Source organism: Suillus paluster (genome assembly GCF_016628075.1).
Source record: "Suillus paluster strain FC165 chromosome Unknown EDB91scaffold_15, whole genome shotgun sequence".
In the NCBI taxonomy this organism is placed as follows: domain Eukaryota; kingdom Fungi; phylum Basidiomycota; class Agaricomycetes; order Boletales; family Suillaceae; genus Suillus; species Suillus paluster.
In genome coordinates this window covers 257641-284477 of record NW_024537575.1, presented here as the reverse complement: position 1 = coordinate 284477, position 26837 = coordinate 257641, and the positions used below count along the sequence as shown (strand labels likewise).

The 26837-nt window shown below is 48.6% G+C and overlaps 8 protein-coding genes across 8 annotated transcripts; 5 read left to right on the top strand and 3 right to left on the bottom strand.

Moving 5' to 3' along the window:
- Positions 1-216: 216 nt before the first annotated feature.
- EDB91DRAFT_1122053 (uncharacterized protein) lies at positions 217-2578 on the top strand. The gene is made up of 8 exons (XM_041318270.1): positions 217-352; positions 442-518; positions 568-671; positions 729-1023; positions 1072-1336; positions 1387-1602; positions 1654-2018; positions 2077-2578. Exons 2-8 carry the CDS (start codon positions 460-462, stop codon positions 2297-2299), a joined length of 1527 nt encoding a protein of 508 aa, XP_041179148.1. The 5' UTR covers positions 217-352; positions 442-459; the 3' UTR covers positions 2300-2578.
- Positions 2579-2667: 89 nt separating this feature from the next.
- EDB91DRAFT_1122044 (uncharacterized protein) lies at positions 2668-5819 on the bottom strand. Its single transcript, XM_041318269.1, has 15 exons — positions 5791-5819; positions 5377-5738; positions 5220-5325; positions 5118-5173; positions 4987-5064; positions 4873-4932; positions 4803-4813; positions 4608-4747; positions 4475-4554; positions 4410-4425; positions 4293-4354; positions 3784-4238; positions 3567-3732; positions 3403-3503; positions 2668-3346 (listed from the first exon to the last, which is right to left on the bottom strand). Exons 2-15 carry the CDS (start codon positions 5485-5487, stop codon positions 2941-2943), a joined length of 1848 nt encoding a protein of 615 aa, XP_041179147.1. The 5' UTR covers positions 5488-5738; positions 5791-5819; the 3' UTR covers positions 2668-2940.
- A 574-nt stretch (positions 5820-6393) lies between these two features.
- EDB91DRAFT_1345859 (beta-tubulin) lies at positions 6394-8859 on the top strand. Its single transcript, XM_041325864.1, has 9 exons — positions 6394-6623; positions 6686-6701; positions 6764-7027; positions 7083-7163; positions 7214-7362; positions 7415-7643; positions 7697-7860; positions 7918-8202; positions 8260-8859. Exons 1-9 carry the CDS (start codon positions 6591-6593, stop codon positions 8377-8379), a joined length of 1341 nt encoding a protein of 446 aa, XP_041179146.1. The 5' UTR covers positions 6394-6590; the 3' UTR covers positions 8380-8859.
- A 738-nt stretch (positions 8860-9597) lies between these two features.
- Positions 9598-17253, top strand: EDB91DRAFT_1122034 (uncharacterized protein). Its single transcript, XM_041318268.1, has 12 exons — positions 9598-9906; positions 9960-11812; positions 11868-12056; positions 12106-12438; positions 12492-12670; positions 12728-14258; positions 14310-14733; positions 14789-15373; positions 15442-16214; positions 16264-16666; positions 16722-16792; positions 16840-17253. The coding sequence occupies exons 1-12, from the start codon at positions 9696-9698 to the stop codon at positions 16873-16875; spliced, it is 6588 nt and encodes a 2195-aa protein (XP_041179145.1). The 5' UTR covers positions 9598-9695; the 3' UTR covers positions 16876-17253.
- A 2048-nt stretch (positions 17254-19301) lies between these two features.
- On the top strand, positions 19302-21880 carry EDB91DRAFT_1246511 (uncharacterized protein; the record flags this gene model as incomplete). The annotated part of the gene is made up of 9 exons (XM_041322666.1): positions 19302-19694; positions 19751-19826; positions 19926-20023; positions 20085-20109; positions 20164-20386; positions 20446-20467; positions 21216-21288; positions 21375-21468; positions 21517-21880. 9 exons carry the CDS (start codon positions 19302-19304, stop codon positions 21878-21880), a joined length of 1368 nt encoding a protein of 455 aa, XP_041179144.1.
- Positions 21881-21952: 72 nt separating this feature from the next.
- On the bottom strand, positions 21953-23084 carry EDB91DRAFT_170655 (uncharacterized protein). Its single transcript, XM_041326306.1, has 6 exons — positions 22787-23084; positions 22587-22721; positions 22453-22535; positions 22297-22400; positions 22172-22244; positions 21953-22121 (listed from the first exon to the last, which is right to left on the bottom strand). The coding sequence occupies exons 1-6, from the start codon at positions 23054-23056 to the stop codon at positions 22025-22027; spliced, it is 762 nt and encodes a 253-aa protein (XP_041179143.1). The 5' UTR covers positions 23057-23084; the 3' UTR covers positions 21953-22024.
- Positions 23085-23099: 15 nt separating this feature from the next.
- On the bottom strand, positions 23100-24168 carry EDB91DRAFT_1122012 (cytochrome b5-like heme/steroid binding domain-containing protein). Its single transcript, XM_041318267.1, has 5 exons — positions 23746-24168; positions 23624-23692; positions 23511-23571; positions 23441-23454; positions 23100-23385 (listed from the first exon to the last, which is right to left on the bottom strand). Exons 1-5 carry the CDS (start codon positions 24038-24040, stop codon positions 23318-23320), a joined length of 507 nt encoding a protein of 168 aa, XP_041179142.1. The 5' UTR covers positions 24041-24168; the 3' UTR covers positions 23100-23317.
- Positions 24169-24702: 534 nt separating this feature from the next.
- EDB91DRAFT_1122007 (uncharacterized protein) lies at positions 24703-25363 on the top strand. The gene is made up of 2 exons (XM_041318266.1): positions 24703-25256; positions 25304-25363. Exon 1 carries the CDS (start codon positions 24961-24963, stop codon positions 25225-25227), a length of 267 nt encoding a protein of 88 aa, XP_041179141.1. The 5' UTR covers positions 24703-24960; the 3' UTR covers positions 25228-25256; positions 25304-25363.
- Positions 25364-26837: the final 1474 nt, after the last annotated feature.

Here is a 26837-nt window from a genome sequence, read left to right as displayed (position 1 = left end):
TGGCGTAATATATTCATAGCCCACATGCGCGGAAAGGCATAACAAAGGGCACGTCTATACCAGGTATACGCAAAACCATGTTCGTCGTCATTAGTAGCTATACTTAGTGTACGAACAAAGACAGAATCAAAGTTACACCGTGTGATACACTGGCGGGTATCACGTGACTACATGGCCACTCGTATACTATAACTTATCGCCTTTGTATCGCCTTGCCGGTATAATTATGCCAATGCCTTCAAATCGAAGGTCTTCTATCCAAGTTGGAACTTCGAAAGTTGCAAGCACTTACTACGCTCAGCACGCCGTGTAAATTCCTACTGTGCACGGACCCTCGAAGTTTAAGGACAAGGTATAAGCATCTGAACACTCCATAATCCATTTGGACTGACCTTCAAGTTGCCTTTCAACAACTGCCACCTCATCGTTGGGTTGACGTAGATTGAAATACGCATACTCATGGAACCAGAAACCGATTACTATCAGATTGGCGGCTTCAGAGCTCACTCTAATGAATGGTAAGAGTACCTCGCGTTGAATCACTGCGCCCACCCAACGGTTCTCCAGGTTTGAATTGTACGACGACAAACCAATGATAGATGCTATTGCGAATGACCAAGGTCGCGAACTCAGGCCTGGAGGTCGTGGGGCACCTGTAGAGCTGGTTCTAGGTACTAGCATATTCCGAGGTTTCCGTATTGCACGTCGACTTATATTGCACAATGTAGGAATTCTGCCTAATGGTGCCTCGTACGTCCTCATGACGTCCCATCAAATGTGGGCATTCGTCCGTAAGCACGGTTTGCGGCCTCCCAGGAAACCGTGGAAGGTGGACAATTTCCTCTCGCTGTCCCCGATTTATTTTGCCACAAAGAATGATCTTCAGGAAAAGCTCAAGACCTACAAGGTGAAAGCTCAAAAGAAAAAACAGGATAAGGATAAGGAGGACAACAGTCCCGCAAACCGGGGTTTTATTCGAGGGGACTATCCGGATAGTCCACGGGCGTTCTTTGAGAACCAGAGGTTCTATGATATCGCTACGGATTTGATTGGCGACTGATCATTTTAAAGGGTCTTGTATGGGTTGCTTACAAAAAGCCTCACGCCAGGAGCCCTTGGTCTAATCACTCCGTCCTGGGCTAGCGCAATCAGAGTGATATCGATAATTGTAAACACGTGGCACAGGGATAGGCGTCCCGAACGTTTTGATAACCCCAGTATCATCGACGTCGGATGGACAGATGTGATGTTGCCGGACTACTTTGCATCAAGACGGGTAGCAGAAACTGTACACTTAAAGATGAAAGGAGCACTGAAAAACGAGAAAGAGAATGCGGTACCACTCTTCACCTACATTTATATGTGTTATCTAACGGTTTTTCTCAGTCCTTTGAGTATGGGACCACTAAAGAGGAGACTACGGTGGATATTCTTTACCCGGATTTACGGACGCTCTTCACACATGACGCTGCCAAGTGTGGTGTTCCCCTTGTGGTGCTGGTTCACGAGGAGGAGATGGTACGCGGAGTGCTCGCACGTTCTGGGATTGATGTTGGGTCATTTACCTCCGTCGCTGCGTTGCTCCAGCGCGGCCAACCCCAGGTAGTGTGTCTCTTCGTAACACTGGGTTCCAATCTAAATTATATTACGCAGAAAATTTCGCGCCGAATGTCCTCCAGATCACGTTCTCCGCGACGCTTGAACACTGGCGCGTCTCGTTCTTCGCGCGACTATGAGCGACGCTGGAAATACGAACCTGACGATCATGTCGAACCCTTTTCTGTGAAACAAGAGGACGGCCAGTTGACATCTGTACACATCAAACAAGACGATAAGAACCCGACCTCATCCAAACAAGATGGTGTTATTCCCCTCCCAGCTGCATGCATTGTAAACGTGCAAACCATGGTTAGAGCCTTGATGCGGACTGATCAAACTGGCCCTAGTGTGCAGGCGACAGCGCAGCGCTTGAACATACCAGCAAACCCACGTCTCCCTTGTGCAGGCAACGAATCTCGGTAAGTGTCCAGTTCACATGAGTGCGTTCCAACAGACCTCAATCCTCGCATCATGTAGCTTGCTGTTGAATATGTGGATTTCAATGGCAGAAGGACGTCCAATCGACGAGCAATGGATGGACCGCTTAGCGAACCCTCTCCAGCCCGATTCACCAATCCTAGCTCCAGTGGAGGCCGGTGCGGAAGAGGATGTAGACCCGAATGACTATATACCCCCATCAATGACAAATTCCGGCGCAACGGCTGCACGTGAAGAATACTGGTCCGATGACGACTGGTAGAAGTGGTTTTGGACCTTGGTACTAAGTCGTTATTATTTTTCTTGGGTAGCTGAACTTTCCTACCGTTGAGTATCCAACAGTATGAAGCGGACAACGAACCGCGATGTGTAGCATACTTGTCATGATCATCTGTTGTAGAAGCATTGTTGTCGATTACGAGAGGTACGGGCAGAGGGTCTTACAAATGTTGTTGTATCTAATATTCCAGTGCAATTTCACGCTACGATGTTCTTGAGAGATTTCACAGGCGCAACCAATATTGCAATATTGATTTTTGGCCATATGCTGGGATCTGATTCAATAGATCATCTTCCCAAGTAGAAGAATCACTGACTGCTAAAAATGAATGAAGAGTATCTCTACCAAGGTTTCCGCTGAGGCAATCAATAACAGGAGTTTCTGGGGCATTTATATATTTATACTTTCACCAAACACTCTCGAGGATCCAACATATGGCTCTTTGGTTAAATCAGCCCGGCTGAACCTTCTACATGAGGTGGTGAAATATAATGTCGAGCATGAAAATGTTCATAATTGGCTACCAAACAAAGGATAGTTAACAGCAGACGTAAATAGCGTAAAAAAACGTTTCAAGACCAAACATATCTGAGGCACGATAGCGTCCAAAGTAAAGCCTTCCGTTAAGAACTGTCAGGTTTCCCATTCTCCTTGAAAGAGGTCCGCGAGAGTAGAGAAAGGCTGTCTACCCCCGACGCCACGCTATAGCCCCTTTTATTGCCCAACAGCGCTGTACTGTCCGTACCATCAATAATGCCAAAGTCTTCTTCTGCGACTATGGCTCCCGTTCGTTTATCAAGACGGAAGGTAAGGCCATTGAGGCTGCCGTTCATCCGATTTACGTCATCGTAGGGCAACAAGAGCTCGCCAAAGCCAGAACGCGATGTGAGGGATACGATTGATGCGATCGAGCCAGGCGGACTTGTCAACCAAAGGTTTCTGCGAGAGCGTCTGTGCAGAATGTGAACGATGAACGATATAATTGCGATGCAAATCAATAGTATGGAAAGTAGGTGTGCTGGTAAAGTTCTAGGAAGGTGAGGAATGTCAGAAACGATAGTGATTGTGGTGGAAGTGATACGTACTCGACAAGCAGCCTCTGAACATCTGATGTCAGCTGGGCAGGAACAGTCTCGTTGAACGGCAGGAAATAGATGCTTTGCGCGGCAACGGAAAGATGTTGTGTCTGAACGCGACAAAGATAATAATTAGTCACTTGATCTTTTCGAACGCCATAGGTCCCACTTACATAGATCTTTGAAGTGGCATTGGCGAATCCATAAGGATCATCGAATACGGATTGTAAACCGCCCGTTTGTTGCGAGGCGTAATGATATATAGCTCCTGGTACACTCGAACCAATGGCCACCGCTCGGGCGCTAACATACGTGTTGTTGCTCGAATCGAAGATGACCCTGATGACGCTCGTTTGAGGCAATCGACGACAAAAGGAGGAACATACTCACCCATTGTATACTTCGCCGTTCATGGGGCTACCTGTGACGTTATTGGTAGAGTCGAAGGTATCAATAATTATACAGTCTCCCATAGACCCATCATTCGTGTCCATCGTAGTTGAGACTATGAAGATGGCAATACTTGGTTGGCAGAAAACGGCAGTCCCTTGTGGGTCTCCGTCATCAGTCACATGATAGAACCAGTAAAAAACGGGCTGAAAGTTGAGATCCTGGTACAAGGGTGCGCATGTTGACGCCGCTGTTACAGAGAATTGGTCGGGACCATCATTAGGGTTAAGACTGAGACTGGCGTTACAGCTAGCCGAGAAGGTAGCCTGTAATACAACATTCGAGCTGGAGATGTTGGTGGTCTCGAAGGAGGTTGGTTTTGTGCAGTTGACATGCGTTTGAATAGCTGTAGTGTTTATAGCCAGAGTCCCATTCAAGATAGAGCCTGGAGGAACCTGCAAAGCATATATCTGTGAACTCGTACGGTCCCGAAGAAGCGGACGGTTTACCGTGAATGGAGCAGCAGACCATCCACCATGAACGAATGATGGATCTTGAAGGTTATTGTAGACTAGAAATTTTGATTTAATTCAGTCCAGCGCATATAGTTAGAGCAGGTATCCTACCTGCAGCATCTGCATACTGTTGATTGTGTCAGCAATGTGTCGTGATTGTATCTCGAAAATATTACCCCCGCAGAAGCGAGAAATGAGTTAAGTTGACTGATGGTAGGCGAAAGCCCGACGGTGCTTATGCTTATTGCGGTGGCAGCTTTACATCAACATCTTCAGTCTAAGCGGGCAGCAGGAGGGAACTGACTTTACCTTCGGTGTAGGGTACCTGTTGTACCTGAAAGAGGGATCCGGCCAGCGGCTGCATGAGGATGGCAAAAAGGGCGGTAAATGTTGATATATTGATTAACCAATGTCGATATTTGAGGGAATAATACAAGGTGGTTAGCCGACTGGGCAATGAGTCATCTTAGCTTGTCAGCATAGCTGTGAGTGATTGATTCATACTTGAGTGCGATCTATTGCAAGATAATCACACTCCATTAGCCCGTCATTCATAACTCATGAAATCGCTTACATAGTCTAATAGGATACTACGTGCTGCAGGTGCGTTGCCCTCGGATAGCGTGACATATGGCTAAGCCCTCTGCAGTAAGCGTTAAATGCAAATGATATAGATGGTTGTGTTAACCTGGTACCACCTGAGCATCCAGTCTGCTACAGCCCAGAAAAACACGAAAGGAATTACCAGCAACGTCGGAACGAATGACTGTCACGTATCGATGAATCAAGATGTGCCGGTGAGAACATAGTTGGCATTACCGTTATGAACCGAGTTGATAAGATGGGGATCACATTCTTTTGAGGTACCGAGTAGCCTGGAGAGTGTCAGTGGGTGCACTACGAGGAGGTAGACTCGCATACCATTGTTTTTATCTGACACGTGCAGAGCTACTTCAAGTGCAATACCCATACATATCATGAGTAGAGCAGTCCCTCCAATGATGTAAATGTTCAAAACAATGGGCTCCTAGACTCCAGTCAAAGGTGAGTTTTTATAACAAAGGAGCATGATACGAACATGACGCCTTGGCCGGTGTCCTTCTGTACCAGGTGTCGGGATGTTCTGAACAGAGTCTCGGAACCGCTGCGAACGTGGAGTGTTCGACGATGGCGTTGTAGAGCCACTCATGTCTGGTGGGAGAAGGCGAAGCCTACCTGTCACTACCTGACAGTCAAGATATATGCGCAGTTCGCGGCATAGCCTCACCTCGTTACTGACCTGGGCAATTCCAATGCTGAGGCGCAAATGAAATTCGAAGGCGAGCAAGGAGGGCAGTGCTGATAACACCAGTGCGATATATGTTCATTAGACTAACTAAGACTATTGCACGGGCGGCGAGGACCGCTCGCTCGAAAAAGGAGCATTTTGAATGATAGCAACTTCGCTCAGCGCTCAGCGCTGTGACATTTTCTACGCTGGCCAGGCACTTACATAGTACCATCGATAACGTTCGTTGAACCGCTGGCCTCAAGGCAGACTCATGGCATAATATCTTGATTCATAGGATAAGTGATTATGTAAGTATCCTTACATACGGGGAAGGAAGAGTCGCCTCGTGGAGCGTTTTGGCGGCGACACATGTCGAGTTTCTGCATGACGGATCATTGGACCGGGTGGCTCAGGTCATAATTATGGGCGTCCTGGCCTTGCCCAACCCACTTGCCTGCATTGTAGATACATAATAACATGCCAGCTCTCAAGTACTACACCTGCAAGCTAAATAGCTTGCCGACGACATGCTACAAGCAGCAGGCCCTATACCGTACACAAATACGTAACTGCCGATAAGTCTGTCCATCGGGCGATTCAGTGCGCAAGCAAAGGTATAACGACGTGCTCTTGTCTTGGACCAAAACTGAACGAGTTCACAGAAACAAATGTGTCGAACAAGCCTGAAATTCAGAAATCGTAGTAGAAACGCGGTATAGAGGTACCCTTAAGCCACACTCCGCCCGCCACCGAAATTTGTCGCCGCTTGAAAAATAAGCGGGCAACCCTTGACCCGACTTTCTAAGGCCTCGTTTTTGACTGCACCATCATTTGTGTCCTGAACGCCATCCTTTCAACGACTCTTTTTCCCTAATCCCCAATGTACGTGTCTATATTCTTCTTTTATATTTCAGGTCAATGGGTTCGTCTCCATTCGTGCTTGGTCGCGTCTGGCGCGATCTTCGCGTTTTCTGATTCAACCAATCTCGTGTTTTACTTATCTCTAACTTGCACGTTTCAGCATGCGTGAAATCGTCCACATCCAGACCGGCCAGGTGTGTTTCAGTGTTTCTAATTTCATCATGATCAGTTCGTGTTGACATCTCTTTTAAACTAGTGCGGTAACCAAATCGGTACGACTCCATGACTTGCGCGATTGCCTAATCTTCTCATCATATCGTGATCTGACATTCAGGTGCTAAATTCTGGGAGGTGGTCTCTGACGAGCATGGTATTGAGCGGGATGGTCTCTACAAGGGAACCAATGACATGCAACTCGAGCGTATCTCGGTTTACTACAATGAAATCGGGTCCAACAAATACGTTCCTCGTGCAGTTTTGGTTGACCTTGAGCCCGGAACCATGGACTCTGTTCGCTCGGGACCTCTAGGTGGTCTCTTCCGTCCCGACAACTTCATCTTTGGACAGAGTGGTGCTGGTAACAACTGGGCCAAAGGACGTAAGTTTACCACTGCGTCACGTTGATCAATCTTGATTTAAACATTTACCCATAGACTACACGGAGGGTGCGGAGTTGGTCGACTCCGTTCTTGATGTCGTTCGCAAGGAGGCTGAGGGCACTGATTGCCTACAGGGTAGGTGATTTTTGTGCTACCACCTCTTTCTATTAACATCAGTGGCACAGGTTTCCAGATCACCCACTCGCTTGGTGGTGGAACTGGTGCTGGTATGGGAACTCTCTTGATGTCTAAGATCAGAGAAGAGTACCCCGATCGGATGATGTGCACGTACTCCGTCGTGCCCAGTCCCGCTGTCTCGGATACCGTTGTTGAGGTCAGTCTCTTTCTCCAAGTTCCAACTGTTCCTGGAGCTCACAATCATATAGCCTTATAATGCCACGCTATCCGTTCATCAACTTGTGGAGAACTCGGACGAAACTTTCTGTATCGACAACGAGGCCCTTTACGACATCTGCTTCAGAACGCTTAAGCTCTCCACGCCAACATATGGTGACCTCAACCACCTCGTTTCCTTCGTCATGTCTGGTATCACCACTTGCTTGCGTTTCCCTGGTCAACTCAACTCTGATCTGCGCAAACTCGCTGTCAACATGGGTTCGTCAATATTTTCAATGTTCGTCATTCATTCTCAATATATTCGTTCGCAGTTCCTTTCCCTCGTCTCCACTTCTTCATGACCGGATTTGCTCCCTTGACCGCCCGCGGCAGTCAACAATACCGTGCTGTCACTGTTCCCGAGCTCACTCAACAAATGTTCGATGCAAAGAACATGATGGCTGCATCAGACCCGAGACATGGTCGCTACCTTACCGTAAGTATAATTGACAATGTGCGTTTAGGGATCTTGTGCTGATGTGGCCTTGTTCAGGTTGCTGCTGTGTTCCGTGGTAAAGTGTCAATGAAGGAGGTCGAGGAGCAGATGCAAAACGTTCAGAACAAGAACTCTGCATACTTCGTGGAGTGGATTCCCAACAACGTGCTGTCTGCACAGTGTGACATCCCTCCTCGCGGAGTCAAGATGGCGGTCACATTCTTGGGTAACTCAACTGCTATCCAAGAGCTGTTCAAGCGTGTCAGCGACCACTTCACTGCTATGTTCAAGCGCAAGGCCTTCTTGCATTGGTACACGCAAGAAGGTATGGACGAAATGGAGGTGAGTACTTGTAGTTTGTCATGCGATTGGCTGATCTGATTGGATTTCATCTTTCAGTTCACCGAGGCCGAGTCAAACATGCAGGACTTGATTGCCGAATACCAGCAATATCAAGACGCAACTGTCGAGGAGGAGGCTGAGTACGAGGAGGAGGTACCAGCCGACGAGGAGTCGTAGATCAAAATGGTGACCCACGTTTACGATCCATCCCTACGTCACCCATTTCCCTTCATGACCAAAACTTAGGTATTCGTCTATTGGTGTTCTCTTTGGCAGATGCCCCGTTTGTTCTGTTAATCTTTTATCGCTACCCTAGCCAGCATCGCGTTCATCTCATTTTTCCTTTCTTCTGTCGTACACCGCCGGAGCAATACATTTCATCGGAAACTGCAGTATACCCTTGTTATCAGTTGATGATCGATGTGAGCAAGAGCCTTTGAATTTTGGCAGGCTACACACGAGCTTGCCTCAGACTGTGATCACAGAAGGAACGTCGTTTCAATCTCAAACTTGTGCTTTATTTTTTGGTTGTCACGTTTGGTGGCCTCTGTCTGCAGCAATTTCTCTGTGCAGAGGCCATCAAACAGGCATACACGAGCCGTCACGTCCAGCGTGCTTCACGAAATATCATCATGTCTGCCTACCGTTGACCACGCTTCACCACATGTAGGTTTTAGCTAGGTCTAAACCATCGATCAAGTAAGATTGTGACGGTAGTCACGAATGTTCCATGGTGTAAAACAAGTCCTTTGTTGGGCTGGCCAGCGGGGGTTTATGCATCGTGACGGTAGGACGAACGTTCCGTACAATTTGAAAAGCCGCCACTGCAGAAAGTTCTAAGGAAAAACAAGTCCTTTGATGAGCTGGCTAGCAAAGATCATGGCTGGTAGCTACGGACGTTCCGCACAATCCGACACAACCTACTAACTGCCACTGCAGAAAGTCCTTTGATGAGCTAATACCAGTACTTGCATAAAATTAGCTGCGAGTCACATCGGAGCATCATTCACAGATGTGGCACAGTAGGGATGATCTGCGTGGCAGCTACCCAGTTACTGATACGGTAGATGAATCAGCTGCAGATGGGGAAACGGACTTACATTCAACATAGCTGTATAGGACTGGAGCGCGTCGGTGGCAGTAAGCTAGCAGCCTACTGGGCAATGTGCATCTGATCAAATCTCCGTGTGGTTACCATGATTAGACTGCTCGCAATGATCAAGTACCTGTTTATAGGTCAAGTTTAAGTTTACTGTCAACCAATACTGCTGGCAGGATAGATATAAAGCTGTGCTGGCGCTTGTAGGTCACCTACCATATTTGGGTTTCGTACATTTCACGATTGCGTTTATGTCGCAATCTTTTTCTTCTCTTCTTCTCTCTTCACCTAAACACCCTAAAGACTTTGGGTGAAGAGAAAAGAAGAGATCTCTTGAGGTCTCTTAATATTCTACCACTCATTTACTGTCTACATCTAGCTCGCATTTCTCATCATGTCTGACGGTCTTCGACCCAGTTTCGCTCGATCTCAGAGCAATTATGGTTTTCCTGCTCCATCGGTCACGTTCTCTCCATTGAGTGACGACGATGATATGTTTTCTTCTAACGAGGCCGTCTTGAAACTCAACGATGGCTCTGCGTTCAGAGGTATCAGCTTCGGAGCAGAAGACAAAAGTGTTGCTGGCGAATGCGTCTTTCAAACCGGTTGGGTCGACTTTCAATGTCTAATATTATTTTGCTAACATACCGTCTCTCAGGTATGGTCGGGTATACTGAATCTTTGACCGATCCATCATATGAGGGCCAGATCCTCGTCCTCACCTATCCGTTAATCGGAAATTATGGCGTGCCCGAACGCCCAAAAAATGATGTCGATCTCCCTGCGGAGTTCGAGTCATCCCGCATTCATATTGCTGCCCTCGTAGTCGGCTCATATACTGAGGACTACAGCCATTTCTTGGCAAATTCTTCACTTGGAGCTTGGTTGAAAGAAAATAATGTCCCTGCCATTTGTGGTGTGGACACACGCGCCCTCACTAAAAAGATCCGGGAGAAAGGTTCCATGCTAGCCAAGGTTTTGGCACGCCAGTCAGATGTCCCTCCGCGCCGCGTGCAGCTTCTCGTTCCCGAGTCCCGCTCGGCTTCTCGCTCATCCTCGCCGCCACCCTGGGATGACTACGTTGACATCCCGTGGCACGATCCCAACTCTGATAATCTCGTTGCCGCAGTATCATTGCCAGCTCCTCGACTTTTCAAACCTACAGGCCAACCTCATTTGCATCCGAGCGGACGTGTCCTTCGCGTTGTCGCTGTGGATGTTGGCATGAAATATAACCAGATCCGATGTTTCACCAGGCGTGGAGTGGAGCTCAAGGTTGTTCCTTGGGATTACGACTTCGTTAACGAAGCCGAGCCATATGACGGATTGTTCATATCAAATGGTCCTGGTAACCCTGTGACAATCATGTCCACGGTCAAGCGACTTGCTCAGGCAATGGAGAAGGGTGATCGCCCTATCTTCGGTATTTGCCTTGGGCACCAGTTGCTCGCCCTCGCCGCTGGAGCTGCTACCTCGAAAATGAAATACGGCAACCGCGGACATAACATCCCGTGCACGCACGCGCTGACCGGAAGGTGCTATATCACATCTCAAAACCATGGTTTCCAAGTCGACACAAACACCCTCCCGCAGGGATGGAAAGAGCTTTTCCGCAATGCCAATGACGGTAGCAACGAAGGCATCTATTGCGAAGACAAACCATTCTTCTCCGTGCAATTTCATCCGGAATCTACTCCCGGCCCTCGTGATACGGAATTTCTTTTCGATGATTTCATTCAGTGTATCGTGGATTGTGTCAAAACGAAGAATCTGGTGCCTATGTCATTCCCGGGCATGCGCAAGGAAGACGTTGATAAGAAGTTCCCTCGTGCCGATGTCCAGAAGATTCTCATCCTCGGCTCCGGTGGATTGTCCATCGGGCAGGCAGGCGAGTTCGATTACTCGGGCTCGCAGGCTATCAAGGCGCTCAAGGAGGAAGGCATCTATACCATCCTTGTCAACCCAAACATTGCAACCATCGCCACCTCCAAGGGTCTCGCGGACAAGGTATATTTCCTGCCCGTGACACCCGATTTCGTGCGCAAAATCATCAAGTATGAGAAACCGGATGGTATCTACGTGACATTTGGTGGACAGACTGCCCTCAATGTCGGCATTAAACTCAAAGATGAGTTTGCGGCTCTCGGAGTACAAGTTCTTGGTACTCCCATCGAGACTATCATCACGACAGAGGACAGGCAGTTGTTTGCTCAAGCGATGGAGGATATTGGGGAGCGTTGTGCTCAGTCTTCCACGGCAACAACTTCAGACGAAGCGGTTGCTGCAGCACGCGAGATCGGTTTCCCGGTCATTGTTCGCGCTGCATACGCTCTGGGTGGTCTGGGATCTGGCTTTGCACAGGATGAAGTCCAACTTCGTGCTTTATGTAGCAAGGCATTTGCCACAAGCCCTCAGGTGCTCGTAGAAAAGAGTATGAAAGGTTGGAAAGAGATTGAGTACGAAGTTGTCCGCGATTGTCGTGACAATTGTATAACCGTCTGCAATATGGAGGTAAGTGTCGCTGTTCATTGAACTGTTTATGCACGATCTAACATTGCCATATTAGAATTTCGATCCCCTCGGCATCCACACTGGAGACTCCATCGTGGTCGCACCCTCCCAAACGCTCTCTGATGCGGACTACAACATGCTCCGAACAACTGCCATCAATGTCATTCGCCACCTTGGTGTTGTTGGCGAGTGCAATATTCAGTACGCTCTGAATCCGACCTCGAAGGAGTACTGTATCATCGAAGTTAGTCTCGCCATCCTGACTGATTTATATTATACTAACATTCAAATAGGTTAATGCGCGTCTGTCGCGTTCGTCAGCGCTGGCTTCGAAAGCCACGGGTTATCCCCTGGCATTCATTGCCGCTAAGCTCGGTCTGGGTGTCCCGCTCAACGAAATAAAGAACTCTGTTACGAAAGTGACCAGCGCTTGCTTCGAGCCGAGCTTGGACTACGTTGTCGTCAAGATCCCACGTTGGGATCTCAAGAAGTTCAACCGGGTCAGCCGGTTTCTTAGCAGCAGCATGAAGAGTGTTGGTGAGGTCATGAGTATCGGCAGAACTTTCGAAGAGACCATTCAGAAGGCGATACGGGCGATCGACGATCAGTTCCTTGGATTTGCGAAGGTATGTAAGAGCTGCCTTGGTCAGTTCAGTAAGATTAAACTTGCCGTCATAAGAACGACTTTGTGGAGGACATTGACGAGGAGCTGGTCAATCCCACTGACAAGCGGTTATTCGCCATCGCATCTGCTTTCCATCGGGGCTATAGTGTCGACAAGATATGGCAGATGACTAACGTCGACAAGTGGTTCCTGACGAAACTTCAACACATTCATCGCATGGAGAAACGCTTGTCGTGCGTAGACTCTGCTTGATCTTCGATGTTTTTCTAACGAATGCACTACAACAACAGAGAGTATACCATTTCTTCGGTCAGCAACAGAACCATCCTCCAAGCGAAGCAATTTGGCTTCTCCGATCGCCTGGTAGCCAGTTGTTTGGGTTCAACGGAGTTAGCTGTCCGGAGGCTTCGTCAAGAAACCGGCATTTCCCCATTCGTCAAGCAAATAGACACTGTCGCAGCCGAGTTTCCCGCATTCACGAATTACCTCTACACCACATATAACGCTATCGAGCACGACATTGAGTTCAATGATCGTGGTGTCGTGGTCCTTGGCTCGGGTGTCTACCGCATCGGCTCCTCAGTCGAATTTGACTGGTGCGCAGTCAGGGCTATCAGGACGCTTCGTGAACAAGGTCTCCCGACAATTATGGTCAACTACAACCCAGAAACTGTCAGCACTGATTACGATGAAGCCGATCGCCTTTACTTCGAGAACATCAGCTTGGAGACCATTCTTGATATCTATGACACAGAGCGGTCGCGCGGCGTCATCTTGTCAATGGGTGGTCAGACCCCGAACAACATTGCCCTTCCCCTCTATCGCCAGAACGTGAAAATCTACGGAACTTCTCCCGAAATGATCGACACTGCGGAGAATCGCTTCAAATTCTCTAGGTTACTCGACGAGATTGGTGTTGATCAGCCTCAGTGGAAGGAATTGACTAGTTTCCAAGAGGCTCTCGCCTTTTGCGACTCAGTGGGGTACCCTGTCCTCGTCCGTCCTTCCTATGTCCTCTCAGGGGCTGCCATGAATGTCGTCTCCACGGGCGACGACTTGGCCAACTACTTGACACAAGCAACCGCTGTCTCCCGCGATCATCCTGTCGTCATCACGAAGTACATCGAGCAAGCGAAGGAGATAGAGATGGATGCTGTGGCGAAGGACGGTCAGATGATCATGCATTTCATCTCGGAGCACGTTGAGAATGCTGGTGTACACTCTGGTGATGCCACTCTCATCCACCCACCACAAGATCTTGATCCCGCTACCGTTCGTCAAATTGAGGAGGCCACTGCAAAGATCGGAAATGCCCTGAATGTGACCGGACCCTTCAATATCCAGTTCATAGCCAAGAACAACGAGATCAAGGTGATCGAGTGCAATCTACGTGCGGCGCGGTCTTTCCCCTTCGTCTCTAAAGTTACCGGCATCGACGCTATTGAGATGGCGACCAAGGTTATGTTGGGGTTGCCGGTAGAGAGCTACCCGGACCCTGGTCTTCCTCCGGACTATGTTGGAGTCAAGGTCCCTCAATTTAGCTTCAGTCGACTCTCTGGCGCAGACCCTGTTCTTGGCGTGGAAATGGCGTCTACTGGAGAAGTCGCTTGCTTTGGACGTGACAAGTATGAGGCGTATCTGAAGGCTTTAATATCCACCGGCATTGTTCCGCCAAAAAAGAACATCTTGCTTTCTATTGGAAGCTATCGGGAGAAATTGGAAATTCTGCCCTCAGTGCAGAAGCTCCACGCTGCTGGATACAACATCTTCGCTACATCCGGTACTGCTGACTTCTTGACTGAGCATAATGTTCCTTGCAAAGTAAGTCTAATATAGCTCTGGAGTATCACTACAGCTCATCAACCTATATAGTACCTCGAAACCCTCCCAGAAGATAGCAGCGACAAGCAGAAGTCTGAATATTCCCTCACGCAGCACTTGGCCAACAACTTGATCGACATGTATATCAACCTTCCGTCGAAGAACAATTACCGCCGGCCCGCTAGCTACGCTAGTAAGGGGTACCGCACGCGACGCATGGCTGTTGATTTCGCAATTCCGCTCATAACGAACGTCAAAAATGCCAAGTTGCTTGCAGAAGCACTTGTTCGCAAGCTCCCGTTGGATGTGTCGAGTATTGATTCCAAATGCTCGTATCTAACGCACGCTTTCCCTGGCCTCGTTAACATTTCCGCATTCCTACCCCGCCTCACTTTACCGGGAGCAGATGAATTCGAACAGGCCACCCGAGCTTCTATCAGCGCAGGCTTCACTACTTCCCTCGTTCTCCCAGTCGGTCCTTGACAGCGCCATCACCGATGCCTCTTCACTTGAGCGGGTTCATGCCGCAGCTGCAGGGAGTGCACGTTGCAACTATGCTCTCAGCATTGCTGGGAAGGACAGCAATGTCCAAGCTCTCGACGAGGAAGTCAGAGCGGACGTGAAGTCGTTGTATATCTCATTCCACGGGAACTTCGCCTCTCCTCAAATTTCCGCCGTCGCAGCCTACTTCGCCTCGTGGCCCGAAAACAAGTTAATCGTGACCGATGCCCGTAGCTCAAACCTTGCATCGGTGCTCCTACTAGCATCTCTTTATAACCGCAGCGTTCATATCACCGACGTCAGAAACAAAGATGATTTGCTTCTCATCTCGCTCAGCAAGGCAAAAAATCTCAAGGTCACTTGTGACGTTTCAGTCTTCGCTTTGTTCTTCACACGGGAACAATATTCTCTACCAACGTCATTGCCATCCGCCCAGGATCAGGAGGCACTGTGGAAGAACCTTGACGTCATCGATGCGTTCTCAGTCGGATGCTTCCTCATCAGCTTGCGACAGGAACTTCAAGAGCCGGCTTCTGCGTGGTCCGGAGCGGAGGAAACATTGCCATTATTACTTACTGCTGTTACCAGCGGTCGACTCACTCTCGAGGATATTCGTGTGACGCCTTCACGATAACCCGATTCGTATCTTCGGTCTTCCTGAACAAGCGACAACTCACGTTAGAGGTCGTCCTAGGGCGGCGAGCTCAGCATCAGAATCGCAGCGCGTGTTGGTCTCCTTTGCAGAAGAGCTCTGTCACTGGATCACTGCACAGAGTAGTCGTGCATGGCAAGACGCTATTCCTTGATGGTGAACTCTCTGCTTTACCCCTAGGGAAAGATGTTTCCAGTGCGACAATTGTGCATGTCGCTGGAGAACGACAAGCAGGCGCGCCTCTGGCGAAATCGCAGCTCGTCTCTGGGCCTTCTGGTGCTAGGGTCCCCGACGGCTCTGCGCTCCCCCCTCAGATGGCTTTGACATCATCTGCTACTGGCTCCACTGGTTCAGCTGTTATTGTGCCACCGGTTGTTGCTCTCGGTCGTCATCCCGCATTCCATCGTCGTCATATACTTTCTGTGAAGCAGTTTACCCAACGCGACATGTACGACCTCTTCTCCTTGGCCCACGAAATGCAACTTCAGGTCGAGCGCAATGGGTCACTAGACATTTTGAAGGGCAAAGTCCTTTGTACCCTTTTCTATGAGCCGTCCACCCGTACGAGTACTTCATTCGATGCAGCCATGAAGCGCTGTGGAGGTGAGGTATTCAAGTTAACGCGGATACTTCGTCAGGTGAAGAAAGGAGAGACGCTGGCCGATACTGTTCGCACACTAGGGTCTTATGCCGATGCCATTGTGATTAGGCACCCCGAGGTCGGCAGTGCCCAACTCGCCGCTAAGTATTCCCCTGTACCTGTTCTGAATGCTGGCGATGGCATAGGAGAACATCCTACTCAGGTAAGGGCTCGAAGTTTGGGAGCAGTCCGAATTTTTTAACACATTATAGGCTCTTCTCGACATTTATACCATTCGATCCGAGTTGGGGACTGTCAATGGCAAAACGATCACCATCTTAGGAGATCTGAAGAATGGACGCACAGTTCATAGCCTGGTCACTCTACTCTGCCACTACTCAGTCCGTCTGAACTTCGTCGCGCCTCCAGCCCTTGCGATGCCAGCAAAGGTGGTCTCTGCAGCGCGGAAGGCCGGTATATCTGTGCAGCAGTTGGAATCCCTCGAGGAGGTCTTACCTGATACCGACGTTCTCTACGTAACTAGAGTGCAAAAAGAGAGGTTCAAGAGTGACTTAGAGTGGCAAACGGTCAAAGACTCTTATCACATCGATCACGCCCTTCTTTCTCGAGCCAAGGAAGACATGATCGTGATGCACCCTTTGCCTAGAGTGAACGGTAAGTGCCTGCCTTACATACATGTTCCTTAACTAAACATCCTTTGCGTCCAAAGAAATTGATCCCGAAGTTGATTTTGACTTCCGCCGTGCCGCTTACTTCCGTCAAATGCGTTACGGACTTTTTGTATGTCATATCCCCTTTGATGTGCTCGCGTTCTGACCTTTTGTTAGGTTCGCATGGCCCTTCTTGCTAGTGTTATGGGTTGAAAATCAATGATATAAGTGTTGCATAAACAGCGCTCGTACGGCTAGTGATGAACTTGACCTATATTGATATCCGCATGCAGCTGAGCAACTCGCAATGTGTAGACCAGTAGATTCTCAATTGATTCTTGTGTTTATTACTGTCTCTGCGAACTGGTTGGTCTCCCGTAGTTAGCCCATGTTGATGAGTTGTTCCTTCTCGATCATGGGAGTTGACAGATCACAATAGAATAAGGACGGGAGCTACGGCTGCATGATGAAGTAAAGCAACAACAACTAAGTAGCAGAAAGTCTGAGATTCGCACCCGAAGTTTTTAACGATTCCCAGATGGGCCCGAGTCGCCAAGTACATGTTCGTTGTCCCGCCAATGTCCCGGCCGCTGGCATGTCATTGTCAAAGAGGTGCATAATTACAAGGCGGCCGATTACCAGTATATACCTATTATGGTTGTGTTGCCAAATCTGCATCCGCGATCTAGCGCTCAAAGAGCTCAAGCCTGTTCAACTTGATCGAGATCCTCGTCGGACTGACGGCGACTCGGGCATGAACCTTACTTATGAATGCGAGTCGACTCACGCGGTTGGTCTATGGGCTGTGACTGCACAGCAGACTAAGTATTGGAGATTATCAGCAGGTCGCTGACTGTCTTCCTTCTATTGATCTGCACAGGAGATGATATTTAGTATTAAGACTTGACTGAAGATATCTTCGAGTCATATTTATAAATCTTGTCATCTTGACGACTTATAATAAGGCGTTGTTGATCTTTCTTCCTCAATGAGCATCGCGGGGCGCCACAAACTCAGCAACACATAGCGCGTTACGCTTCAGTTCGAGTACCGGAATTGAAGAACATTTCCACTTGATTTGACGTAACTTAATTACGAGGTGAGCGTAAATTTAAAGTGGCGTCGATCATGGTAGGAACAATAGGCTCCCTGATTTTTGGGGCGCTAAAGCCAAACTGTCTTAGGAGCCATTTGATTATAAAACAAAAGGCTTACCCGCGAGCGGCTTCTCTTCAGCGTACATGCATCTTGATCCTCTCGGGTCACTAAACATGTGGCTATCTCTTCCACGTCCAAGAGGGCAAAGTTTTTCATGGATTGCTGCCATCGCGTGCATTCTCGGACCTCCTACTGGGACTTTATGCAGTCGAATCTTCGATGCGTGCCTGCCAGTGCCCCCTGCATGGGCTGGGGATTCTGCAACATGCTTAGGTAGCACTGCCCCAGTCGATCCAGAGCCATGAGGACAGGAGGAATCATTAGACAAAAGTCTGGAGCCTTCGTATCGCCCACCTCTTGAGACCTCTTGGATAAGAGTGCAAGTTCTGAAGATTGCATAATAAGATTTTCAACTATCAGGCTATTGCCACTGCCGTGACAGAAGCAAACTGCAGGGCGTGGATCGGTGCTAATTGTAGCTCTTAGCGTCAGCCGCAATAATACCAAGGGTCACAGCATGCTGTAGACAACTTGATCCGATTGATGGGCAAAGTGCACCACGTTCCGCATGATCTTCGGTGCTCAGAATAACAAACTATAACAATTGAAGCAACGCCTAATCCTCCATACACTATGAGAATTCGAAGTGGGAACGAGTAGGAACGAGTGCTTATCATGTATGCAAGATCAAGAAGTTTCGGCTGAATGTTCAGATGCATTCGAACGTCCAAAAGCTGAGCCTGTGATGTCACACCTGGCCTGAACACCTGCAGGGAGGCATCCGGCTACTACATATGCAGCATCGTGCTGACTTGCCAGAATCTGGAAATGACAGGCAGACTGCTATGATAACGGAGCTACCAGATTCGGACGTCTACAAGTAAGTTCCTGTTTAGTCGACAAAGTATTCTCACTGGGCGAACACACTTGATGGTATTATCCCCTACACGACCCAACTGAGCCAACTGATTCCCTGGTGCCAAGTATTAATATTTGACCCGCTTCCGAATACCGATACTGCCCATCAGATGTTAACGAAGTCAACGTCCGAGATGCCTGGAAATAGACGAGCCTGGGACGTGAAGGAACTTTCCAATGGCAATTGGAATGCGATTCCTAATATCTTCGGCTCCACGGCAGAAGGACACGTAGATCACCAGCGGCATGAACACATACACTTCTGGTTTGAAGCAAACTTGTATGCTACGGATGCTTCCGAGGTGGAGTACTTTGAACTTTAAGTTGGCTACGAAACTTCTCGTGGCGGCGCTAGCCGGACCGCACCATACTATACTGATACCGCAGTGCCTTGTTTTAATAGAAACAACAGGCGCCGAACCGAACTGCCATTATGCAGAATGACATGAGTCTCATAGAACGAGGCGTGGGTGCTCGGCCCTCGGTATAAAGCTTTCCAACTGAGGGTTGGCTCGAATAGTGTTGGCCACACGACTACCTGACATCCGCGTCGCGGACGCATCATGGATCCTGACCATAACGTGCCTCCCGTCGCTACTGGACGATCCTCTCAGCCCCGAGCCCAGGAGCAATTCTCTCAGCACCAAGTTCAGGAGCAGCCCTCGCCGTCAGTGGAACCTGAACATGTAGATAGCAGAGGTCGTCCGCAGAGCCAGTCAATGGCGACTGAGAAGCCCCTGCTTGGCAGTTCAGATGGACTTTCGCCGACTCGCGATCGCAGTGATCCCTATGCAGATTTTGAGCCTGTTCCTCTGCCTCCTCCCGCTGCGAGAAGCAGGGACGGTGTGGACGGACATATGGTGGGTGGACCGTCGCGGCGCTCAGATATGGGCCATACTCGTGCCAACACCTCTGGCATAGGCTGGATAGTGCCCGGAATTGAAGAGAAACCTCACGTTCGTGTGGTCACGCACTTTTGCGCTGATATTTTATCCTGAACTTGACCTTATAGCGGCGTACAATCGGAGAGCGCCTCGCCCCATCTATTGAAAATGCGGAAAAGGAGAGGGCGCAATACGCCATAAAAGGTTGGTAAAAAAGTTAAATATCAACCTTATCATGCTCGGTATCCGAGCATGAAAGGTTTCATTATTTCTGGGAAATTTCTGACAATCTTCTTTTGAAAGCACGATGGACTGGCCTCGCGTTGAATATTGCTATAGGTTTACAAGTTTTGCTTGGGGCACTTACCACGGGTATTTCGGCGGCGACGTCGGGTAAGCAGGTTAGTTCAAAGTGCATTGACGTGAACGTCTGACAAACTGACCCTGAGACCATTCATTCAGACTTCGATTGGCATCTCTGTTCTCGGTGTGTATCAGGGTCCTGTATTCAAAGTAGATCCTGAAAATTAATATGCTCCAGGGGGCCTGGCGACGTTAGTTGCTTCCTATCTCGCTCGGACGCGAGGATCAAACGAACCAGAACTATCCATAACTCGCGTTAAGGACCTAGATCAATACCTGAGAGACTGCTTAGCCTTTCAAATGGATCACGGGCATGAATATGGGACACCTGGGGACGATCTGAATGATCGGCTAGAGCAGCTTAGAAGGAGGTTTGAAGAGCTTCTTGGAAATGCTGATGGGTAGGTCATGTTGCATTTGCGTTGCTCGGGTTACGGCTGACAACCTGCTTTATTAATAGGCAGCGAAAGCTGTCCCCGCTGGTTTGAATAGTTTTTTTTTGGTAAGATTCTATGATGCACATTCCATTGTACTAGTCTTCCACTCGTTCTGCGCGCTATATTTCCGAGTGAACCTTGTTTCACTTCGGCACTTCTCTCATTATATATTATATACCATATCCATTCAGATACGATACCATCTTGACCACTTGCCTGTCTTTCACGTGTTATTCTTTCTGCATACAATTGCCACAGTTCGAACAATCACGCGTTCACTGCATTTGCCAGACTGAAATCAAGCGCAAGGAACCACGTGTAGCGTTGGAGCAGCGACCATTCTTCCTAATTCGCAGGCTGTAAATAGTGCTGCTTTGACATGTTGGGTGTAATGTGCCTTCCTTTTACCTCATGTCACCGGGTGAACAAGGCGGCCGGTGGGTCGTGGCGAGTACTCTGCACTGCATCGTGAATCGATATCATGCGATTCGATCGAAGCTTTGGAACCTATTCATAGGACTTAGGACCTTTATGGAGGCTCAGCATTAATGTGACAACCGAACTGTCAGTCATTTTGCGACGCGTAGAGCGCACGTGCTACTGACTTTCTGGACACGTGATTCCCTTCGTACTTGGCTCAGTACCGTACTAAACAGAGTCAGCACACATCTCCATAGTCCGTCAAAATATCTAATATGAAGACTAAGAACAAACAGACGAAGTTCCCTGTTGTGAGCTCCTGTGACCAAGTGCTCACCTAACGATTCGTTTCTCACGTGTGTGCGTGTAACAGGCACGAATCAAGAAGATTATGCAGAAAGATGAGGAAGTTGGGAAGGTTGCACAAGCTACACCAGTCGTGATTTGTACGTCTTCGCGCACCGATTTATCCCTTATCTCATGGACGCCTTTCACTCCTGAACTGAATATCCGGCGTCCTATGATGCAATAGCAAAAGCGCTGGAACTATTCCTGGCTATGATTGTGGACGAGGCAACCAAAGTCACGGTGGAACGGGGGGCAAAGAAGGTTGAAGCTTATCATTTGTGCGTTCATTGCTGCCTTAACTGTGTCTTATTGTGAGATCCACACAGAAAGCATGCGATCGACACAACAGAGATGCTGGATTTCCTAAAGGAAATCGTCGAATCAGTACCTGACCCTTCAGCGGGTGGTACCATCGACCTGCAAGCTGAGGCGGCAGAGAACGCAAAGCGAAAGAGGAGCAAAGCAAAGAAAAATGGGGCGGCACCTGGAGAGGGCCCAAAGAGGCGGCGGAAAAAGAAAGACGATGCTGATACGGAGGGCGTACCGGAAGAGACGATGGGAGAAGCAAAGTCTGAGGAAGGAGACCCTCGAATGGACGATGATGATGATGCATATGAAGAATCGTCGACTCGCCCTCGGCGTCGACGAGATGATTATGGCGAGGAGGACATGCCCTACGTACCACGATAACAAAATGCGAATGTTGTTGGGTTGGTACCAGAAGTTTAAAGCGTGCGCTGTAACTCCTTTGTGATATTTATCACTTCCATCATACCCCATATTCTCTTGTCCATTATATCTGACCAGTTGTACTGTACAACATATTATAGGGACCTACACAAGTTCTACCTCGCCCCGAGAAATTAACTGCTCCACCACCGAATACGGGGTCAAAGATATATGCCCTTTCCGCATCTCTAACGCGGTCCCACTGCAAGTCTGATTAGAGAAAAAAACATTGGTCGATATTCGGCAACATACTCTGGTAACCGCACTGGTGGACAATCCTGTCGAGCAAGCACAAAGACTGCACGAGTTTTTTCTGGTTCGGTAACTGGATACAGTCGTAAGCACCACACTTATTGATGAAATGCTGACTTCCATACCCATAGAAGGTACAAAGGGAGGTTGATCATCGAGGGTCTGCTGGGTCTCTGGCAAACTCTGCAGAACTGAATGATAGAAATGTTGATCAGTCAATCGGGCAAACCTGGAGACATTGTTAACATCCATGCTACTTCCTGCGATAGGCCACAACATACCGACGCGCGTGCTCCACTTCGCTTTCTGAGAGGCGCTGCTGGACTTCAGGGTTGGTCATGATATACCGAGCAAACTTCTCGATCTGTAGTACATGATGTAGTATCTGAAAAGGGACTATACAGGAGGGAATGACCTTGAATAGACGGGTGCGAAGGTATGACCTGACTATAAATTTGACGCGTTCTACCTCCGTCTGAACGAGCATGATGCGAAAGTGCTCCTCCTCAGATGATGAAGGGTCTGTGCGAAGGAGCTGCACAGTCTCAGACTGCATCAGTCATTCAGTCAGATTTGTCCACTCGACATTCTAAAGTCACAACACGGCTCACCAACCTGACTCCTGATGTGGTCGAGCAGTCCTGCCAATAACCCTCCTTCATTTGGGAGAATGTCAGGTGAATGCCGCTCGTTCATCCAATGTCTTATAAGCTGCTGTAGTGGTGTTGCCTCCTCTTCCTCGAGCATGAAGGGAGGTGCATCTGGTATTTCTGCATCATCGTCATCCCGTGGGGCTTGTCTAAGTCGCTCCTGAAAGGCATTATTGTTAACAGCACGGCCGGGTCGGTCGAGGTTCGTGAAAAAATCATCGTCGTCGATGTCCATGAATTAGGTGGTCACTGGTTCTGCAAGAGTCGACTCGCGTCCGATGCGATCAATAAACGCGTTTTCGGTAATAACGTTATCCGAATCTATACATACATAAATGATAACACAAAGAACCTCGACCGACGACTATACAGAGAAGGATACGTGCAGAATTATGAAAGTGGGAGACGGATCATGGCGTTGTAGACGAAGCGCATACTAGTTGATACGAGGCAGTTTATGAACTGATTCAACGCAAGCAAAATGGTACAAATTCAATCACACAGCATCGTTTTCAACAAGCCTTCCGCCGACGATATATTTATTCGAGAAGTGCTCGATCCAGCCTGAGTGTCTCGATATGAGTGATTGCTCCTGTTCAAGCGACTGATTTGACCTCACCTTTCATGTTCTCGCTAAGAAATTGATGATCATATGAGCAGTGCAAAGATGGAGGTAAATGAGTTCCTACATTTCGTCTGGTCGGAGATCCTCGAGCTTGTCGAGAGGTTGGTCAATTGGCGTTAGCATGTCTGATGGCAGATACGTTAGGCGTGTAAGGAGTGTCCATTGTGGTTCACCAACCTAAATCGAATGACTGCTTGGCCATGCCACGAGATGCGTCACGACCCGCAAAATTACCATACATGCCATCTATGTAATGTGAGTCAGTCGTTATAACGACTTGACGAGGGAAACAGATGCACCTGGCCCATAGAAGTTCCTCCCTGCTGTTACGTCGAACACAATGCCGTTGATGGCGAGCAAAATTCTACCCCCGTCCTGACCATTGAAGGGTTCTAGTGTCTTCGGGGTATATGTCTGGAACAATACAGTCGGGGGGTGTGCCTTAGGCATCCATGAGTAACCATGCTTGAACTCGTTTGGGATTGTGGTGGGTGTGGATGTAGAAGGGAAAACAATCTTCTGCACGGAATAGAGAATGTAAATGAGGAGAGCCGTATTGACGGGGGTGCCAAAGTCAAGAGCGTATCCTGACATGACGGTGTTGGCGTCGGGATGGTGGGTCAATCAATAATATTATTGAGGCTTGCGACCCGCTTACTAGCTGAACTTACTGAATAGTGACGTGGCTTGTCCGAGGCTGAGTCTGGAATCTGATACTTACCATATACGCTTACCAATGTTGGTATTGCTTATAGACTTGCTATAACTACTAGCCATTACTAGTCGACGCTCGCGCGCATGCTCGCAGCTCAGCTGCCTTCGCTGCTTGCCAGTGGACGAAAACGGAACGGTTCGAACCTATGATATTGCATATGTTCCGAGTCCTGGTACCCCAAGGTCTGATGAATTTAGAATTTCGAAGGAGCAATTATCTTCTTTTAGGTTATTGGTCTATCCAATACATCTGTTGGCTTCCGGTAAGCTAGGCGTCACACCAGTAAAGTTCGCCTTGCAACCGCGGCCCTTCACAGATCGCTGTTCTGATTTCACAGATCGCTATGATCACCTTCAAAATTCACCATTAACGAAAGGCCCAGGCCGTCCTGCAGATCATCCCACAATGCCCACTGTCCAGACCCCTTTCCAGTGTGGGGCCTATGGCTTGTATTGATGGGCAGTCACCACATAAGGTTGGCCCACCCCAGATCCAGAGACGGTGAATTGCCTGAATAATTTCAGCCAGATGCTGTCACATTATTCAACGTGCCAACCAGTACGTGCCGCATGAAGCGTTAAAAGCTCTAATTGCCTTCATCTCACACAGTCCCTTATCCCTCAGGTTGGTTCATTTGACCGGTTGCAATCAGACCGACAAAGATGGCGCGTGCGTGCTCTACAAGTGTGACAACATGCCAGCAACCTGACATGCTGTATCTCAGAACCTACCTCCTGGTTTATTTCTCAATTAGGCTACCTCCCAGGATCGTCTTCTTAATCTCTAACCTAATCGATCGATGAAATTCACGTACCCGCGAGTTCTAGGAGATCTTGTCATTCCGTTGGCTGTTTCAGGGGGCAGCGCCGACACTAATGCCAACGGCTCATTGACAGGACAATTCCTACATAAACGGCATAGACTTCGATTCCAACGGAGTCCTACAGGCAACATGGTATATCCCCGGTGGGTCTCGCCATTTCCGGAAGCAACACAAGTTCTATTATATATAGCACCTATCGGGACTGCGTCAATGACACTGGTCAGGATGGTAGTACATATATAGTAGAGGCTGCCTCCGATGGACCCGATAATGTGAATATTCATCAAATTCCCCTCAGTTGACGTTAACATCTTATCAGAACCGCGATATGAACTTGGCGTACTTACAGCACTGACCTAGAGCGATCACTCGGTGCACGGCTAGTACTTATTCAGACGAGCCCGTCCTCCCGAACTCTGAAAAAATCACAATTACCTCCATCGCGAAATATGCACAACTGTTACGCCGCGCCACATGCCGTAGTTTAGCCCTAGATGTTATAGGGCATATTGAATCAGTTCGTATATTTCCGTCATAGCATACGTTCTCGTTTACGCTGTATCTGATCAATCATCCGTCCAGTCTATCTGCTCGAGCTGAGTTCTACGTTGACGCTTGAAGCTTTCCTAGCCATTGAAGTAAAACCCCCTACATGGTGGAAAGGACTCGACTCTGATCAGGAACAGGATGTCTTCTATTCCAAAAAGGCTGCTCGGATTTTGAGCGATTGGATCTTTATAGATTGGCGGCTGTCACATCAATATCGGCGAAACGCAACAGGCGCATGGAGGCGTACCGCTTCCAGTCCAACATACCAGTTGATAACAACGTCACCGGGACATCAATTGTGATTGGAAAACTCAATCCTTCCTCAAACACACAGAACTCCGCCGCAGAACACGGGTACTCCAGTATTAGGATACAGTACGAGAAGTCCTGAATGGATGTGGATGGAATCGGCGGCTCTCTGTGCCACAAGAAGCTTGTGTAGTAATGGAATCTTAAACTCGGAAATGGTTAACACAGACGGAGGTGCCGATATGGGTCTTGGTCACTCGGCTGTTCGCGGTTTGTCGACGTACTGCGAGCAGTACAGTCTGTGTCTTTGTTCTAGATAAACTGCAAACCATGAAAGTTGTCCGTGAGGGGTTTATTCGTTTCAGTTGTTCACTCAGACGAGCGTTCTCGGGTTGCGTCGGCCTTATAACACGCATGTCGGCTGAATTACTCAGTAATCCAGATCTGTGAGGCAAGAGGCCCTCGAACTGTAACTTCCGGGGCCAAGATGGCAGGACTTGGGACAGACCACTTGGAGCGAGAACGTTTTGATCAGTTGACAAGGTCCAGCGCGTGGTACCTTCGCGTAACAAGCGATCCTCATCGTTCACCTAAAGACGCCATCAAGGCGGCTATCGACGACTAGTCACTAGTGCGCTGACAAGCCGATTGAATCAGGATGCTTGCTGGTCCAGCGAAACAATCAGTTCCGATGCAATTACGAACGTGAAATTGAGTACGGGGGCAGAGATCAGCGTATCAACTAAGTAAGATGAATGATTTTATCTGAGGGGTAATAGACGCTAAGAAGGCTACAATTCCATCAGTCAAATCGTTTTTACGAGCGAGAGTAATAAATATATTAATGATCAACTGAATGCTGACGCCTGAAGTGCGGCGAGGCACAGCGTATTTCGGCTAACTGCCTTTTGGTACTCATGCATCATGGAGTAGAAGAGTGGGTACGCATCACATTTTCTTGTACATAATCGAAGACGACTCCGTGTGCACTGAAGGAAGCCAGCGTTGGATAATGTGAAGCGAAACATGATCGCGCACTACACTACTCGACGACC